Source organism: Balearica regulorum, chromosome 2 (assembly GCF_011004875.1).
Source record: "Balearica regulorum gibbericeps isolate bBalReg1 chromosome 2, bBalReg1.pri, whole genome shotgun sequence".
In the NCBI taxonomy this organism is placed as follows: Eukaryota; Metazoa; Chordata; class Aves; order Gruiformes; family Gruidae; genus Balearica; species Balearica regulorum.
The window spans coordinates 158048765-158068166 of NC_046185.1; the positions used below are offsets into that span (position 1 = coordinate 158048765).

Genomic DNA, 19402 nt, shown 5'->3' on the forward strand with positions numbered 1-19402 from the left:
TTAGTCATGCACTGATATGTGTAATTAAATATTTCTTGAGCCCAGAGGGAGCACATTTACACTTTAAAGAGGGACTGCTAAGCTAAAAGATAATTAGCATCACATGTGAGGGCTTTGCTTAAAATATATATCTATTATGCTATCACTTCTCGCTGTGTGCAATGGCATTTACTAACACTGCTCACTTTAAAAATGGACAAATTCTTATTTTGCCAGCTAATTAGCGGTTGCCAGTGTCATTTTTGTGATGTTGCAGCTAGTAATATGAGCCCAGTTGCATAGTCACAAAAGTGATCATTGGAAACTGTGACTCTGCTGCAGGGACAATGTGGGAAACCCCTTTTCTGAGCCTCTAACGACCTCTGACCTTTGCTTGCTGATGGTTTGCATGATGATTTCTTTTTCACTCAATGAGCCAAGGGTTGGTTTGTATTACTAATCATTCTTTCTAAGTTAATTCTTCCTGTATATGTGTATATATATAAAATATATATTTTCTTCAACATTCGAGAACTTTGCTTACTGATGAATTTTCAGCTCACTCTCATTAGCCAGAACTAAGAATGAAATGAGATGTTGCTGCACTTCTAAATATTTTCATAAACTATATATAGACAAAGCTATGAACCAGCTGGATTGAAACCCTTTGCTTTAATGTGTTTTCTGAAATGTGTGATAATGAAAATGTTTGAAACGCCTTCAATAAAACTGACAAACATAAGGTGTCTTTCCCTAACATGTGTCTCTGGCTGTCTGATTTACTGGGAGGTCTGATTTACTGATAGCTTTAGATCAAGTTTGGCATTGAAATTATATTAGGACTTCGGTAGGTGGCTAGTCACAACATGCAAATATCATATTAGCGGTGCCATACAAGGAACAAAGGAACCACACAAGCAGAAAAAGAAATGGTAAATACCCCTCTGCAGTTATTAGCTTTTATTTAGTGCTTTAAATGCAGAACTGACTCTTTAGCAATGCACATGATGGGGGGTGGGGGGATGATGACCAGCTGCACACAGGAGAATGCAGCCTGACTGTATCAGATGTTGTTACAGACATTTCAAATATCATTCACTATACAATACAAACAATAAATACCAGGCTTTATATTATGTAGAAGGAGTTGATCCTCAAATATGACCATCAAGAGTTGAATGATTCATTCATGTGAAAACTCTGCTGCAGCTTAAGTCATTGAAGTTCTGCTTGGTAGTGCCTGCATATATATATGTTTATGGACATATAAATGGTTCATTTAACTTCTAAACTCAGGGGCTTCTCAATGACTTACGACTTATTTCATAGAACGTTGTTCCACTGCATTAATTACTTACATTCAAGGAATATAAGTAGACACAGAATGTCTCTGCACTCACTTCAGTAAGCAAAAGAGTAAGAATTGTGAAAAATTCCTGAATTCTATTGTTTAAAGGGAATCATTACAAGAACTTATTATCAAGTTTGGTTAGAATTTGGAATAATAAAAAGCAGAATGTGAAAATACAGTTTCATGCGACATCACCAATATCTCCGTAGCCTGTTTGGGTTGAGTTCCAGGTGTCCTGACTCCCTGTCAGATTTAGGAATTTAGGCATCTTCAGGCTATACTGTAAGCAATGTTTAAAGATATATGCATGTTTTCACAGCACAGATGTTAGTGAATAGATGAACAGCCAAGAACTAAATGATTCAGTAGGTTACTTATGCTTTAAAATTCATAATAACATGGTACCACAGTTGCCAAATTCCAGCAGCTCACTTCAGTTTAGCAGTCAGGATCCTGTGTAACGTTTGCGCTGAGCTGGGGACTGTTTGAGGGTCTGGGCACCCTTGGAAGCTGCCCTGCGAAATGGTTTTATAGGAGACCTTCTAGCTCCAGTAAACTCAATCATCTCATCAAGGAACCTGAATGAAAGGGTTTGATTTCTTGAAGCAATGCTTTCTCATTCTAGCCTTTATTCAGCTTGCCTTGTTAACATATGTGTGCATATTTTATGGTTTTTGGGGCCTGTAACATACTTGACATGCAAAATATATCCTAGAGCAGAAGAGAGGGTTTGGGATTTTGGTTTTTGTAAGGCAATTTAAATAGATTTCAACCAATTTGGTGGGCTCTATTCTTAGACTGAGTATCTTGGTTTGCTTCAGCACTAGTTAATTCCTTCATTGAGTTTGCGTATCAGCAGACCTGTTCTATAGCTGTACTTTTGTTGATTGCCTTCTCATATATTCTCTTGCCACTGAGAATGTTTAACCAGGAAGCTGGAGAAGACAATAACGCATAAATATTAAATACATCAGACTTCAGCACTAAAAACCAAAGCAGTAAAGCTTACTGATGGTTTTAGTTATTTTTACCACAATAGATTACATTTTATAATTTTGTGAGCAGCCCTTCAGGCAATTTCTTATTTGCCTTTCTGGGGAGAACTGGTTTTACAAATCAGCACAGATTGTACGGAGTAGACTGGAATAGCCATTTTTAACTTTGGCTTCAGTTTGATGCCCCTCAATATTTCAGGCAAGCTCATGAACTCAAAGTTGGCTTTGAAATTAAAGCATCTCATGATAATCTTTGTTTTGGAGCTAAGACATGAGACATTTGAGAAAAGAGATGATTTATTTTGCCTAGCCAACAGCAATAATGGGCTGTTTTCTGGGATTTCTACAGCAGCAAAGCAGAAGCAAACTTTAAACAAGATTATGTATGTAACAACTGCTTGTTATATTAGGAAATTATTGATCTGACCGTTTCTTTAAAGACTGCAATATTTGCTTTTTCTTGTTGCTTATTTTTGACAGGTGGCTAAAGAAACACTATGTAATATGCTTAATTAATTTCTTGTGTCTGTTTTATTTCAGAAAAGTAAACAAGTGCTACAGGGGTCGCTCTTGTCCAGTAGTTGTTCATTGCAGGCAAGTACAATTTCTGAAATAGCTTTAGAGAGATTTGTATGTGTAAGAATTTAATATAGATATAAACAAAATGGGCAAATTAAAGCTTTAGATGAATCACTAAACAGATAGTAAGGTAGGCTGAGGGTATTAAATACAATTCAACTGGGTTTTAATGATAATTAATACTTAGGATCTGTTTTCATAATAAAATTATCCTTTCCTATGATTTCGTAGATGTTGTGTCATGACTTAAGAATGTATGGCCACCCTTTCCAATATAAGTAGCACTTCAATTTCATAAATCTCCTTCAGACTGATAGTGGTTCCTTGCATTGCCTCCCAATTTAGTCTTCTTTATTTTATTAACACTCAATTATGTTTTATTTCTTCTTCACTTGCTTTTAGTGATCATGGTAAGAAGAGGGCAATGCCAGGGAGTGGAAACCTACCCAGAAACTGAGTAATCCTTTAAGCACAGATTATCTTTAGGCCTGACAGTCTGATAGATGCACATGAAAGCTATTGGGCAGGTCAATGGAAAACTTTACCGTAATAACGTTAACATTTGGGTTTTGCCATTGGAGGTTCTGTGTTATAAGGAGAACGTTGCACTTATTAATGGGCAATATTCTTGTAGATAAGGAAGACAGAAAACCAGCTCTGCTAAGAGGCAGCTTGTTTGATAAGTGGTACTCCACTTTGGGTGGGAATGAGGAGGTAGGGGACGTGTTTCTCACATGTGGCTCAGCAGAGTCACCTTCCGTGGGACGCGAGGAGGCCCTCTGCAGAGGTGGATGCTCTGGAGCAGGCTGGTTTGCTTTGCCTTCAGGAAGCCTGAGAAAAGAAACATTTGATGTGGAATGAAGAGCCTTCAAGTTTCTTGCTCTTCCTTTACTGTGATAGATGGATAGTAGTTTTTGGTTTTATTGGGCCTGATCACTGCCTTGTCTCTCATTATTCAGCTTAACTAATAAGATTGTGTCTTTGTTCCCTTCATAGACATAGCAAAAAAAATTTATTACCATTACCTCCTTTTCTCTAAGCAGTGATCTAGTAACTGAAAGAAAAAACCCTCTGTCTACAGAGACTTAACAAAAATTAAGTTTCATAGCCTGCCAGTAAACAGAATGTAATAACGCGCTTCACGCTGTTCTATTATTTTTCCTTTCATTAATTCTTGTACACAAATTGAGCTATCAATAAAAATAATGGCTTAATTAATAAAACTACATACCAGTCTAATTGGTCACACATGCACCTTTGTAAAAATTTTGGGGAGGGAAAGAAAAAAAGCTTTTACTTAAAGTCTTAATTATGTTTGCTAACAGCAGCTCTAAAAGAGCATCACGCTGGCAATTACACGTTGCTCTCTGAAAGGGACACAAGCTGCATTCAGATTAGGGAGCTTCCCCCCTCCCAAGGCTTGGTCTCACATCTCTAAGGAAGGGCTGACAATACACAAAAGTTAGAGCTGCTGCTCAGGAATTGCATGATAATATTTTTTCTGGTTGTTGCAACTAAGGAAGAATTAAAGGGAAAGGTAAAAGAAAAAAGAAATCACTCGTGATGTCTAGTGAAGAAACATCGCAGTCCCTCAGTAATCAAATATTTTGGTTCTCGGACAGGTCTCGGTGTACATTCCCTGTGACCGCTGTGTTTAAATGCAATCTGCAACATTTGGGGACCATTCTGGATAATGTTCTGGTCTAGTTTATTCCGATCTCATATACAAGTGACTATAAGCTCATTTTATGACACTTTTTGAACAGAAATGGTATCCTGGGTTAGGGTTACTGACTTTTCCACTGTTGTTTATAATGCTTTTATTGCATAAACACAACTTGGCTTAAAAAATCAAAACATATCTGTATTATCCGTGCAGGCTAATAGTTAATTTTCCATGAACAGCTTGTGTTAATTCAGTGCAAGCTTTCTCTCCTTTCTCCATACCGTAGTTTAGCCCCTCGTTCTGTCCTGTCTCCTCATGTGTGACTATAACATTAAGGGCAGGTACCTTCATGTTGAGTCCAGATGCACATTGATAGGCTTTATCTTTTTCTTTTTCCCTTTCTGTTGGCAGCGATGGTGCGGGAAGAAGTGGAACCTACATTCTAATTGACATGGTTCTCAATAAAATGGCCAAAGGTGAGAATCGAAAGGCTTGTTACTTCCTCGGTACTGAAAGATGTGCTTGTGTTGCCATGACAACGTGGGGAGCAATATTCACAGAAAATCTGAGAATAAATTAGAGGCAAATTGTACTCTTTCCTGAAGGTTCTTAAGTTTTATTTTCATAGCGATTTCAAACAACAAACGTGAACGCAAATGCTTTGTGAGTGAGCAGGTATCTTTTGTGCTGTTGAGAAGTATTTGATTTTTTAACTTTATCATTTCAAATAGTTATTACAGTTTTTAGAAGAAGATACTGTGGGGCTGTGCAATCCTTATAAGTGGTGACATGAGTTAGGTCCTTGGCTGCTTCATGACTGTTGCCCAGTCCCCTGTCACTTACCCAGCCACGATGGTCAAACGCAATCACTTTTCTTGTTGTGGCTGCCCATTGCCACCAAAGTTCCTAGAAGAGCTGGTACCAGACAGAGCCCCAAGTGCTGCACAAATTTGTCTCTTAGGAGAAAAAAGACTGTAGTGAGCGGGTCAGAGGACTGAAAATAAATCAGCTAATCTGCCGCTGTCTGTTCAATATTGAAAAAATTATTTAACTTTTCTGTTCCTTAGTTTCCTTATCTGTGAGATGCAATTTTATGAAGTGGGAAATCATCTGCAACATAAATATATACTGTTGTTTGTTTAAAATGAAGTCTATAGATTTTCTACAGATTGAGACTATTCCTTTACTTCTTGTTGATCAGTAAATGGTTCATGGTGGGAAGTACTTGAGATACCCTGAAATAATCTTTGTATGTTAGAACTAAACCAAAGTTTTACTACTGATACTGTATTTAAAAGGAAGGAGGGTAAAAGTAGGCATGTAAACCTGACCATATATTCAAAAGACATAATAGTCAACGTTATTCATATATTGTACCCCTAACCCATGCCTTTGGCCGTGTGTGTATCACAATTTCATAGAACTGCATTTTCAGAGGAAGAGAATCTTGTGAGCTTGAAAATAAATATTAGTTATTTGTCTGTCTTAAGCAGAGTACTTAAGCTACCTTGATCTAGCATTATGCACATACTTGTATTTAAGGTAAAAGGATTAATTGTAAAAATATATATTAATTTATATAGAGAAACTACATTTAGTTCTTTGAGTTCTAATCACTTTACAGTTTTTTTAAAATCTTCTAACATAGACGCATTTTTGTATGTAGTTTAAAAATACACTCCATGTCTTGCAGTCATCTATTGCATCCTGCGTATCCCAGCCCTGTGGGACACAGTGGCATCCTGGCCCTTTACAAAGAAGAGTTTAGTGGTTTTTTCTTCTCCGTATTCCAACTGTTAACATGTCTCGTCAAACACGGACTTAATTTTCTGCCCACAAGCATCCTGTGGAACTTGCTGCTAATGTTAAAAGAAGTTGTGTGTTTGCCTTCTCCTTAGCACTGTACTGAAAATAATTTTTTTTAGTGGGATGAGGTTAGTTTTTCACACTCATTGGAAAATAGGTTTTCACTCTGAGAAGGAATATGGAGATATTTCCAATGCTTGTTACATGCCACATGAAAACCTTGTCTTTAAAAATAGAAGCAATGGTACATCGTAAAATTAATGTAGACCTTTGTTAGGTATTTGTTCGGCTCATTTCAGTCATCAGCAATGAGAAGCAGTAATGAAAACTAGATTTAAAGTATATGCAATTTAGTCACATAAAGAAGTAAATGAGAAGTATTTTCTAGCTTGGGGCTTTCAGCCACTTAAGGGAGGGTTGACTTTGTTGTAAAAGCACTGAAGAATGCCATTTATTGACTCCATTGTACCATGTAATGTCAAATTCCATTTTAAGTGTGGGCTTAGCGCTTCACAATACCAGACAAGTCATGTGAAACTGGCCAGAGAAAGGCGTCACAGGGCTTTTTGGAGATCGGTCACCCCCATTTTGTTCTTGACCTGCTCCCCTCTGCCCATGGGGGTGTGCGACGCGAAATCCCCTGACCTGGTGCTTTGGCTGGGGTTTAAATGAAAGATCAAAGGGCAGAGCGGGCATCTCAGCCCTGCTGAGGTGGGCCTTTCCCAGGCTGTCACACTGTGCGGCCGCCAAAGGTTTTGTTCGGGCGGGAACCGAGGCCCAGCCTGTGCGGCCGGGGCCCTCTTTGTCTGGCCTGAGAAGCTGGAGGCCCAGGTTGAGGATCCAATGTTCATCAAATGATCAAAGGCCTGAAGCCCTGGACATGAAATCTTTCTTTCCATTTCCTTTTCTTAGAGAATGAATTGCACGAGTGGCAAAGAATGCCCTTTCCAAAGCTTTTATGTGGAGTGCGAGGGCTAACTTCAGAGTCCTTCAGTGCTAAACATAAAAATGTAAGTGCACTTTCAATCTGGGCCCAGCTGCAAGGCCAGCATCTAGTAACATTTCTTTCAAAAAGGCTTTTAAGGATTAAGGCCTTCAGTCTTTCAAAAAAAAAAAAAAAAAAACCCAGGACTTTTAAGAATAAACTTAGAATAATTTGAGTTTCTTGTTCCACTGTCTGGTTTATTAGAAAGTAGACAATAATGCATTTTTAAATCAAAGTAAATAGAGGAGTACTTAGTTTCGGCAGTGGGAAAGTAGAAAGCAATCAATAACTGCCTTGGCTCTTTAGTAGGGTTTTTAATAGGGTAGGTTGAGAAAAGGAGCTCCTTTTTCATGTAATGATTTACTTCCCTGCATTCTCTTAGACAGTTAACTGTAAATGCCTTTGTCATTTGCAATTTCTTCTCCTACTGCTCATTGAATTACTGCTAATACTTAGTCTATTAAACACATTATAAATTCATATCTTCTAGTATCTTGCCTGTTGCCATCCCTCATATTATTTTAGATGCTGGAAACCACCAGCAAGGGACCTGTTCCTAAAGCCTAAAGCAGGGGAAAAGGAAACAGGTCGGGGAGGATTTTGTGCTTGACACCCACCACGTCAGCCTGGCAGCCCCAAGCCCTTCGAGAAAGCAGGAATGAAATTTAAAAAAAAAAAAAAAGGCAAAGCGCCCTATTTGAGTGCACTTGCAGGAGGGTTAACAGTTAGTACCAAGGGTGGAAGTGTCCCTTCGGGGTTATGCAGGCAGGAGCACACGGGAGAGCTCGCACGGAGCTCGCCGGAGCCCTTGCTCAGCAACCAGCGTCCCGGCCCCCAGCTGCCTGTGAGAGCCACGGCCTGCGGGACTCCCTCTGGCTCTGCACAGCAGCACGAAGGATTTCCTGTTGCGTTGGGGGTTTAATGAATTTCACTATCCTCTGTGCAGTAAATGTAATGACTGCATCTGTGCATTCACTCCAAACAGCCACATTAAATAATCTTATTAGATACTGGAACGGTCAGAGAACAACGGTGTCTATTCAGTGCTATCATTCCTGTGTCGTGTCAGCAGAAAGTTTTAAGTGCAAGTGTATCCTTTTGTTTAGTTGTTGCAGTAACTTAGTGCTGCTGTTTATCATGTAGTTTATTATTGTAATTGTTTTTCTTGCTAGATTTCTCTGCAGAGACCCTGATCCTATACCCATCAAAGTAATAACAAAAATGAAACGGTGTTGAATCTGCCCTTACAGTAGCACGTTTAAATACTATTTAACATGATTTAAGTGTGATGATTAATTAACTGTGATACTCTTTTTACACGGTTGTTACAATTTTAAGACAGTTACCAAGTCACCTCTCCTTTCCCCATCAGACAGCTTAGGACAAGCTTTAGTTTTGAGTGAGAAGTTGAGAAGTGATTTATTTCAGCTCCATGTGCACTTCCATGATTTAAATAAATATAGAAAATTATAATGGATTGTTTTTGTAGATAACAATGCTTGCTGGATTTTTGACAGAGACTGTTTTTCTGAGGCTGATTTCTGCTGAGAATTGCAACGTTCTTCATGTATTTACAAGTTTTATCCTTTGTGACTGGGGAAGATAAAATGATTTTGATTTAGTCTACTTAATATTCCTTCCTCACCCCAAACTCACAGTAACTCTGAGCTGATCAGGTTGTTTTCTTTTTCTGTGATCTAGAGAAAAGTTGAGAATTTTCTCATTTCTTGTCTTTCCTGCAGGCTTATTGTAGTCACTACAAGTTTGATATATTGCAAGACATTTTTATTGAGTGTTTCTGGCACGAAAAAGAAAAAAAATGAGATTATGAGTCTTCCCACTTTCATTTTTCTGAACTGAGAGGCTTGGATAGTGTAGATAATAGTTTGATTTTTAGATATTAATCCAACCAGCAGCTGCTTGGGGTTTGCTGACCGTCCATTTTCTTGTGTTTGAACTAGCTGGAATGAGATGAGTCAAAGAGAAGGCAAATACGAATTTTAAAATCCTTTTAAAGTATTGATTTCCAAATTCTAAAACCCACCAAAAAGATTCGATTTAGCAAAGCCGAACCAACGGTTTATTCTCTCGCATTCAAAAGCTTGGATTATAATTGATGAGCACACAGCTCTGGCCTGGGCTGGCTGCGGAGGTTATCTCCCCAAGTCCTTTCCTTGCCCCCGCTACCCTATTGTCTGAGGGTCTTGTGAGTCAGCTCCTGAGCAGATGCAGTTTATACCGTGACATTTTAAGGCAAAACAAAAGATTCCTTAATTCGCCTTCTGACTCATCGCGATCAAATGATTTTGGCTAATCTGAACCCTTGCTGAGGTTTTGCTTATCTGCTGTGTGGATTTAACAATCATAATGAAGTTGTGTGGTTAGCTCCTCTCTGAAGGGATTTTATGAAAGAAAATGCTTGCCCATATTCCTGTTAAAATGGATTCAATCTGCTTATTTTTGAGTCCTTATGCAAAGTCTGAGAAAATTCTATTGTTCCGTTGCGCTGATACAAGTGTAGAGCAGACTATTTCTGACATGCTTTTGGTGAACAAGGGAATATTTCAGCCCAGGAACCAGATTCTCCCATGAAAATAAAACTTAACGTACTACATGTCATACAGTAGTTGAGAGAATATGTAGTGTAAAAGAGAGATTACTTTTTTTTAACTGGTATTTAATGGCAAGAGGGCAAGAAGTAGGATTAGAAATAGGTGGTATTCTGGAGCAAAAATTATGGCAGAAAAATTTAGGACTTAAAAATTTAATTGTTTTCATGTTCTAAGTTTGAATCGATCACATTGCTGGTCTTTGAGATTTAGGTGAGATACATTATTATCTCCAGGAAAAAGGAAAAAAAATGAAAGCTGGTAAAGCAAAAAAATTAGGTTTTGCTTTGTGTGCTATTGTGCTATCCACAAGACTGCCTCAGTTCTCAGCAGTAATAATGCTAACCATGTCAATCTGAAATGTTGCTGTTTCAATTTCTGAAGGAAGTTCTTAGTGTCCGTGTAAACATATAATATGTTATAAGGCTGAGTTTTCAAATGAGCTGCATTTATGTATTGTAACTTTTATGTAATGAGTTACCCTGGAAACACAATTAGGCAAATAGCGCTCATTCTTGCAGCCTTTCCCAGAAGATAATTAATCACAATGAGAGCTGGGCCCCCAGCTACACGCAAAAGTGTATAGGGAATGTATAGGACATTTTTTTACGGTCCAGCCTGTGATGCTGAGGGAACTCTCACTATTTAGAACAAGCTGTTTAAAATGGTGTTTATTTCCTTTGCAAAACACATTTTGATGTATAAATCTTTAAAGCTTTTGACACATTATAGACACTATAGACTCATCAATTAATAGTTCATAAAATGAAGATACAAAAGTAGCATGTTCTACAATCTCCTGTTCTGAAATGAATTAGTGACCATGGGGAAGGTGTTGTTCGTTGATGTTTCCTAATGTGTGTTGCATGGACTGCATTTTTAGATGGTTTCCTTTATGGCATGTAGAGATTTCAAACAAAAAACAAACAAGTTATTGGTGTGATTGCTTTGGCTTTTTTCCTTTTTATATAGTTTCATGTTCAGGGATTAGTCTAAAAGAGCCATATTTCTTGAGTTATTTGCTGTTATGGGGATTCTATTGGAGAAGAATTGGGACTAGGAAATTGTGGTGGAAAGCAATCCTAATTATTCAGGGTTTGGGGCAAATGAATTGTGAAGAAAGACTGATCAGACATGGGCTATTCCTTGGGAAAGGGAGCACGAAGGGGGGTCCCCATAGAGCGTTAGAAGACCCTGAAAGGAATGTATTGATGTCAGTAAGCAGCTTGAGATAGTGACTAATTTGAAAACAAGAGGTCATTGACTGAAACTAAGGAGGAGACAAGCAGATAAGGAATTTGGGCGGCGTTTTTTCACACAATGGGTAGGTTAGAATATGGAAAAGTGGAAAAGCTGGTCATAGAAGTACTGTGCTATCAGTTCAAGAAGCAGCTGGGCAAATGTTTGGAAAAGGAGGTTTATATATAGAGTAAAGAACTACTTTTTTTGTCGCTAATCTTATGCAGCAGTCCATAGAAGGATTTGAAGAGAAGTGTTTAATTGACCAGATGGTAGTCTTCTGGCCGTAAAGGGTACAATGTATATTACCTACCTAAAGTGTAATTATTCCGCAACTTCTATAGCTGGACCAGTTTAGTCACTTTTAAGGATAAACTCCATTAAAGAATGAATCTGTAATCGTTGCATCTTTTATACAGGTCACTCCATGTACTGTCTTGTGAAAGCATTGCCACCTACGTGCAATGTAAAATGAAAGTAATGTAAAATGTAGTTCTTACCATTTAATAGATTCGTGTGGGTGAACTACTTCTGTGTCCCCTGTAAAGAAAATTCATGTTTTCCAAAGGGGACTCCAAGATGTTTCAGGGCAAACTGAGGTGTGTTTTCAGAAATGTCATGTTTGCAATCTTGACTTTGCTCATGTTTGATTCAGCACGTGGAGATGAACTGCCTTTCAGGTAATTCGCCGGCAGTTTCTGGAAGAGGTACTAAAAGAAGCGAATTGTGTAGAACTGTATGGAAGCTGATACTGGGGAACACCTCTAAGTAGGGAGTAGCAGCACATCCACAATTCTTGCTATCATTACCCTTTGCATGTGCATGTGTGTGTGCGTGTGCATGGACGTGTAAGTTAAATTTAGATGCACACACTGTTATTTTCTAGAGTGACCATAGCTGATTATGGAATATCTTACCCCATATGGAATACAACTCATTAACTTCTATTTTTTGCATATAGTAATTTAGATGTATTCCTTTTACTGTTAACTTCTGAGGAGGTTGGGGGAAATCTAGACGTAAAAGAGGAACAATTCCTGTATGGTATAGAATGTGATAGGAGCTATTCTCATGCACAGTGGAAGTGAGGAAGGATTGGGCCTGAAATTAGCATCCATTTGCATTCAGTTACAGTGAGTGGTTTCTGCATGTTTTTTTCTGCATTGACAAAGGATATTAGCTTAAAAACTGACATGTCAGTAGTGAATTTCCATCTCTACAAGACTGCTGAAATCATTGTAAGCTTAGAAACATTATTTTCCTGTAGCAGTTTTTAAAATATTAGGCTGTTCTTAGGTGTTCCATCTTCGGTATCACCTTCCTTTGGATTGTGTACTGACAAAGCCACATCACTTACATTTATAACATGCAGTTTTCAAGTATTAATATTAAATGTGTAAACAATAACACATTCTGTAATGTATACGCTGTTGTGTGTATGACTGTCACAATAATTTTCATTACTTCATTTTTGTTAAAGTACTCCCTTCTCCATTTATATGCTTGCTTTGCCCATTGGGGTTTTTTTGTTGTGGTTGTTTTGTGGGGTTTTTTTAAATAAAAATAGTGAAATTTTAGTTTGGGTCATTGTTAGGTGTATAGAAGCACTTACGTATTTTGTTTGAAATTACGAGCAGTTCACAGATTCAAGTATACATTGGGTCCATCCCTAACTATGTACATGTATGCACACAGATTTTGTTCATCTCAGAGAAGGAATAAGCTTTTAATGAAAATGCCAGCCTGAATACATTTATCTTTTTTGTTGTCTTTAAAAGTGTGTCCCTCACTAGGTTTTTGCTGATGCTTTTCTCTTTCCGTGAAAAGCATCAAATGATCTTCCTGGCCAATAGCAGAACTCCAGCAGCTACAGCAGCAGACATCTGGATAACTACAAATGAAAATTGCTTTTATTTTTGTGGTTTCTAACTGTTGTTCAGCTGTCTTTTTTAACTCTAATATTTACAAGTGTTTTTATTTAATGGGCACTCAGACAATGCAAGTTGAAGCAAGAAAATACTCTTGTTTCTTTGCAGCAGAGCACTCTACAACCAGCAGTTACTCTTACAAAGTGTTTTTTACTTCCATGGCTTTCCCCACACTATACTGCAACTGGTTTATCCTTTCATTGTGGTTCCATGTTGCTTTTCCTTTTGCCATTTCCGTCAAGATTGCCAAACTAGGCTGTGAAGAACGAGGGAAAGGCAATGGACACAAAACACAGATCTCAAATACCGTTAGATTTGGCAGATTCTAACATTCAGGAGCCTGAAACTGCAGTGCATAAACTCAAATCTTTTCAACCCAGGTTTATTTCGGCTAACTTTAGCCATATAAAGCACCTAGCGTTAAGCATCTCACCTAACCTAGTTGTCTAGGTCTCCTCAGTCATCAATGGAGAATGATACGCACCTCTGGAGGATAATTCTCAGGCAAATGAATTGCCCATCAGAGCTTCCCTTCTCTCTCTTAGCTGTTGGGAGAGGAGATGACTAACTCCAATTCGAACTTCAAGGATGGCTGGAGTAGATGAGATGAGGCTGGGCCTTTGAGACTAAGCTAGTTAGTAAATATTACTGGTATGCCATTAAAACTAATGGTCAGTGAAGAAGTGGTGTTACACTCCCCCCAGTTATGACCCTTTCTTCTTTAATCAGATTGAGTTTGCCCCTCATATGGTGTGATTAAATGTTTCACTGCAACATTAAGTACTCAATGGGGCAAACACTTGCTGGAGCAGCTACGTGAGCTGTCCTTTAGAAGTTGTCAGTGGGAAGCTGGAGGCATCTAGGGCTTTAGGAGCATTGCAGATCTATAGCATATCTGTGCTATGTCCAGCTAGCTTGGGCATTGGAAACAGCATAGCTATGACAGTGTAATAGTCCATGAGTGCTGATTTACCTTCCTAACTCCCCAGAGAGCCCCCTCCTGTTTCTGTACACTATCCCACCAGCAGTATAGATGGGCCCTTTTTTGTGTATTAGGCTCCTGGCAGACCTGGATCTAGTTACTGGCTGTCCTTCTTTAGGAGGTTTCTGTCCTTGGGTCTCTACAGTTCACTGTCTGCCTCCTTGCTAAGGCAAAGCTGACCCACAGAAAAGGGCCAGAAAATGTTGTACTAAACCCAAGAAAGCCTATTTGTCAGAGTCCTCACGCAGGGAGAGAAGAAAAGCAGCATAAAGCTGCTGTGCCCGACTTTGCTTTGACCATGAAGCATCACTTTTAGTCATGAGTCATGCAGCCATCACCCAAACATGAAAATCACTTGTATTCTTCCTGAACACAGACACGCTGTGATGAGACAGCTGATTGTCCTTGCTGACACTGTATTTTTGCCCTTATTTTCTTTCTCGCGTGTATTTTGCCATTTCATAATATTACAAGTGATCCTTCCGCGGCGTTCCCGACTGCCTGCGAATACTGCGCCGTGCGTGACTGAGGCTAAAAGGCTGCCGATCAGCAACATCTTGCAAATATTAATTGGATCTTTCTCAGCTTCTAGCAACGACAGTGGAAAGAGCTGTATTAGAGACTCTTCCTTCGAGATTTTAACAAGCCAGTTTTTAATCTGACCTAACAAGTTCCTTTGCCCTTCAAGGCCTAATTCAAAATCTATACAATATAATAAATATAAAAAGATGCATTAAGCAGGTAATATCTGACTAGAATGAAACTGAATACTTATTGCCGCAAAAAGAAAGGCACTTGACAGGTCATTTCTGTATTCCCCTTAGTAGTCCTTTTCTTTCTGTTGGGATAAATGCTTATTCCCACACAGATCATCATCATCTCCTTAAGGAGAAATGGTAACAGTGCTAATAAACCCACATTTACAACCGCTCAGCATGACTCCTACATCATAGATTCAGCTTTGTGATCACTTTATGATCAAGAGGAACAGAGAGAGGGCTGAGAAAGGTGCAAAGGGTACTCAGGAAAAAAATAAGAGTATCTATCTAGGTCCTCACCTCTCTAGTGTCCAAGTACCTTGTAATCATTAATGGATTTGCCTTCAGAACAACTTAGTAGGTAGGAAAAAGATGGTTCATTTTGTAAATGATGGTGTGAAACAAAGGGTGAATTTAATGATTTAACCAAAGTGGTGCAGGAAGTCAGAGTCTCAGTCTGGAAGAGAATTCAAATGTATCTAAACATAGCAACCTAATGACCAAGCCATGCTTTAGGACTCACAGTAACAAATTTATAGCCGTTCTGCAGAGTTATAGTTGTGTCTTTTTGAGGATATATGCTGGTAGATCTGAAAGTTTTTCCCAGCTAGAAAAATCCTTTTTAATTTAATATTTATGAGTGATATGTATTTGTGAAACATCACAAAGAAAACTCTTCAGTTTGGGATATTTAAAAAGAAACCCCCCACAAATAACTGCTTTGATGAAGTATTTAAGGATCATTTTATTTTTATAAATACACAGAAAATTCAGAGCGTCTAGAATCTAAAATATTCCTTTTAATACAGTCCTTTAATATAAAATTCTATCAGTCTCACAGAATCTACACTGCGCTTTTCATTAGCAATGAATATTATAGAACTTTTGACTTTGCTTTCAGTGCAAGTATGTTCAAGCCTATTACACAAAAATAAAATCTCAAAGCTTGTCTTCATGAAGCCAAAATTTTCATGCATTTCTGTAACAAATGCTGATTGTTCTTAGGAAAAAAAAAAAAACCAAAAAACCAGCACTTTTTTAGATGCACAGGCTCTGTAGTGTGTTGAACCTGAAAACCACTTTTTAATGATGTACTGTCATTTTGTCTTCCCAGCCGATACATTAAATATGTTACCCCTCTTGACCAACTTTGTCCGGCATATTCCTCTACCGTCGCAGTGCCAGCAATGCTGCTACAATGTGGGAGGGATTATCCTCCACCGAGTGTTTCTCATGTGTCTTGTGCTGATCAGAATGGGTCCCCTGCCATGTTTAGGGGGAGGAGAAGAGAGGGAAGATTTCAATATTATAGCCATAAAACTAACATTAGGTAATTCATAATGATTTTAAATATTGCGAGCTGCTGCTGGTCACCTCATGGAGCCTACTGCAGCAGAATTTGGCTAGCTTGTTATTTATTGCAGGAGGAAAAGGGAATTCAACTTACACCCGTGTTTCTATGACATGCTGGATACTCCACTTATGCAACCATCTAAGGGCAAACACTTTAACCCCTTGAGATCCGCTAATCAGGAGCACCAGCTGTTAAGTGCCAGCATGCATCCTGCCTTAGTGCCTGCGGGGAGAGAAAGGGTTGAAAAGGATATGACCCTAAACTTCAGAAACTGCTTCTCTCCTTGGGGGCAAAATATCATTCGGCTTGCATCTTCTCTTGTTTTCTTTTAGTTTGTCCAGTTAATGTTCCTGATGTGGGTTGTTGTGCACTCACTGTGAATGCTTCAAGCCTTCAGGAAGATGATAGTTAATTACTGAAGTTAAAATCTGCCTTGCACTGGTGTGGAAGTGCTCACGGAGGTATTTACTCAGCTAGCTTGCTGAGCTGCTGAGGGCAGAGGGAAGGCTGGTAGTATCTGGCTCACAGTGAATTACTGCAAATGCATGTTCTGTGTAAAAAAAAACCATTGCACAGTCATTTTTCACAATACTGCCGGTACAACATTAGCTCAGTCTCACACTATGTTACATTCGTACGTTCATTTAAAACAAGCAATGAAATGCAACGTGAAAAAGGAACCTGTCACAAACAGAAACCAAATTTAGTCCCTACAGAGTAAAATACACTCGAAAGGTGAAATCACAGTTCTTTTTTCTTTAAACGCTCCCTCTTTTACCCCCTTCTTTATTTTCTGAAACCAGTAGCACTGCTAAGCAGACAGATACATATTGGTGGGGAGAAAAGATGGAAAATACTGCCTTTTTGACACACTTTGTGTTCTCTTTCTCAATTATCGGTGCTCTCCAGCCTGGCATTTTTAACTCTTTCTGTAATGGGGTATCCTTGGAATCATTGCGTCAAATTCTTCCCACTTTGATTCTAAACCACAGCATCAAATTTAGTTTGTATGTGGGCTTTCCAGATAAGCAATGTTTAAAATACCTTAGCAGTGTCTGGATATTTTGCAGCCATCTCAGTAAAAGCATGAGTTGACCCTAATGTCCTTAGATGCAATAGCCCTCTCTCCCAATGTCGTGTGGCATATGCTGTATTGTTTGTCACCTGAAATGGCTCAAAAGCATAAATAAAGTATTATTGGGTACTGTAGAATGTTATGCCATACTGTTGTACCCTCAGATTAAAGGAAAAGCCTCAGCGTGGCGAAGATGATGTTGAATTTGTGTCATATTTCAACAAAATAATTCCAAAGGGAGTTGAAAGCTCACACTGCAGTTAAACACTGCGCTCCTGTCACCTGTGAATGCAGGTTGGGTTCAGACCTCCCTCTGTGTCTTGAAAAATCTCTTTGTCCGTCTCTGTCACCGGAGAACTTTCTACAGACTATCATTGCACACATCAGTGGAATTCAGAGCTGAATTTACATAATGTAACAGCAATCTAGCGTAAGTTTGAATAGAAAAAAAGCCCTCGTCACAAAATGAGATTTAATAGTGGACTAGCAGTATATATTTAAAAACTCATTTGTTTTAGGCACAATAAGGGAATAGATGCAGAACGTGTAGTGGTGGATGCGGGGGAGGAAGAGAGGTTTGCTCATGTAGAGAGGAAACAAGTCATGCTGGCTTTATCCTATGCCATTGATTTCATCCTTTTTCCTGTGAATTTTCTTTTTCCAAGATATTTTTCTTGCAAAACAGCTGCCCATTTTTGCAACGCTAAGTTCTGTTGACCAGCCTCTCTAGGCACTTAGGTAGTTCACATCACCATAGTGTCAGAGGCATTCAGAAATGGGAAAAAAGGAGGAAGCAAACCAACCTCTGCCTCCGCTTCACCTTGCTTCTAACCCCCTGGCCTCTGAACAAGGCACATGCTTTGGGCAAAATCATACTGTGCTCTCCTTTTCCTTTTAATTACCTGTAGCTGAGGACATCAAAAGTGCTTGTGATGATGTACTGATCACAAACCATGGGCGGGGGGACACTGATCAGTAAAAACTGATGTTTCAGGGATTTCTACTGATAAAACATTTCAAAAAAAGTTTTCCATTAAGCACACTGGCCCACTAGGACTATTCCTGTGTTCCAGTGCAAGCATATGCTTTGCTGTTTTGCTAAATCAGGATTTTATAATCAGGCGTTGTTCATACTATTAGGCATGTCATTCCGTTAATGATGATAAAAAAGCAAGCATCAGTTCGCTAGTAAATGCGTGCAATCTGCATCACAGAAATGGAGGAATTAACTCTTCCAAAGGGAAGCTCAGAAGCCCGTCTGGCCATTAAAGAGTGTTCTTAGGTCTTGTCATGAACCTTTTCCCCGCACCTAATATGCTACTGTGTTGGCCTGAGGCTAGAGCAGTTTCAAATAAAGCCCGTCCCTCACTGGAGGGGGGACGTACACGTTTGCGGCCATGGGGAAGCCCATGTGGCACTTCAGCTTGCCACCTCTGCCGGGACGATCTCCAGGTTCATCCTTGCAGCACACCTGGGAGGCCAGCTCAGGACTGTGGTTAACCTCATCCATGGATGTTGGTGTCTTAAATTTTTCTCGTATCTTAATTTCTGAAAAATGAAATTCCTCTTACGTTGAGCCAAGATGCTACTGGAGCATTTTAATTCCTGGTAATCTAATGAGGCCGCAAGTACGGCTGTAAAGCATGTGCGGCACTCACACAACTCTGCTCCCATGGACATCTGTGGTGGAATAGGAAATTCCCACCTAATTGCACATGCATGAGTGAGACTAAATGCTGAAATGAGCTACTGTGTCACACCAGTGCGAGGCCTTACAAAGAGTGCACCTTCATGATGCTTGCCAGATGTACTGCCACTGCAAAATCTGCAACAGACTTAAGGTATAATTACTGTCACTGTTACCAGACTTTACAGCACGTGTGAGTATGTATTGCTTTGCTCTGTTTTAAGGAGGTCGGGGGTTTTTATTTTAAAATAAAACTTTCTGTTTTTTTCCAAAGCTCATCCCTGTAAATTCCTGTACAGTGCGGGGAGGGGGGGAGGAAGCAGAAGCCGTACAATGCCCCAACCCACGGTAATTAGCAAAAGTATCTGTCAGATGCCTTTTCTAAGTTGTCACTGTTACATTTACTGGA

The 19402-nt window shown here is 39.1% G+C and overlaps 1 protein-coding gene across 3 annotated transcripts in view; it reads left to right on the forward strand.

The window, feature by feature from the left end:
* The window catches only part of PTPRN2 (protein tyrosine phosphatase receptor type N2), a 674941-nt gene that overhangs the window by 643588 nt on the left and 11951 nt on the right, over window positions 1–19402 (forward strand). For 2 of the 3 annotated variants that reach the window (XM_075746622.1, XM_075746624.1), the window contains 2 exons: window positions 2866–2919; window positions 4982–5046. In XM_075746622.1, the coding sequence (XP_075602737.1) occupies window positions 2866–2919; window positions 4982–5046 (119 nt within the window). Of the gene's footprint in view, window positions 1–2865; window positions 2920–4981; window positions 5047–6263; window positions 7503–19402 lie in introns of those variants that run through there. The other variant, XM_075746623.1, reaches the window with a different exon arrangement.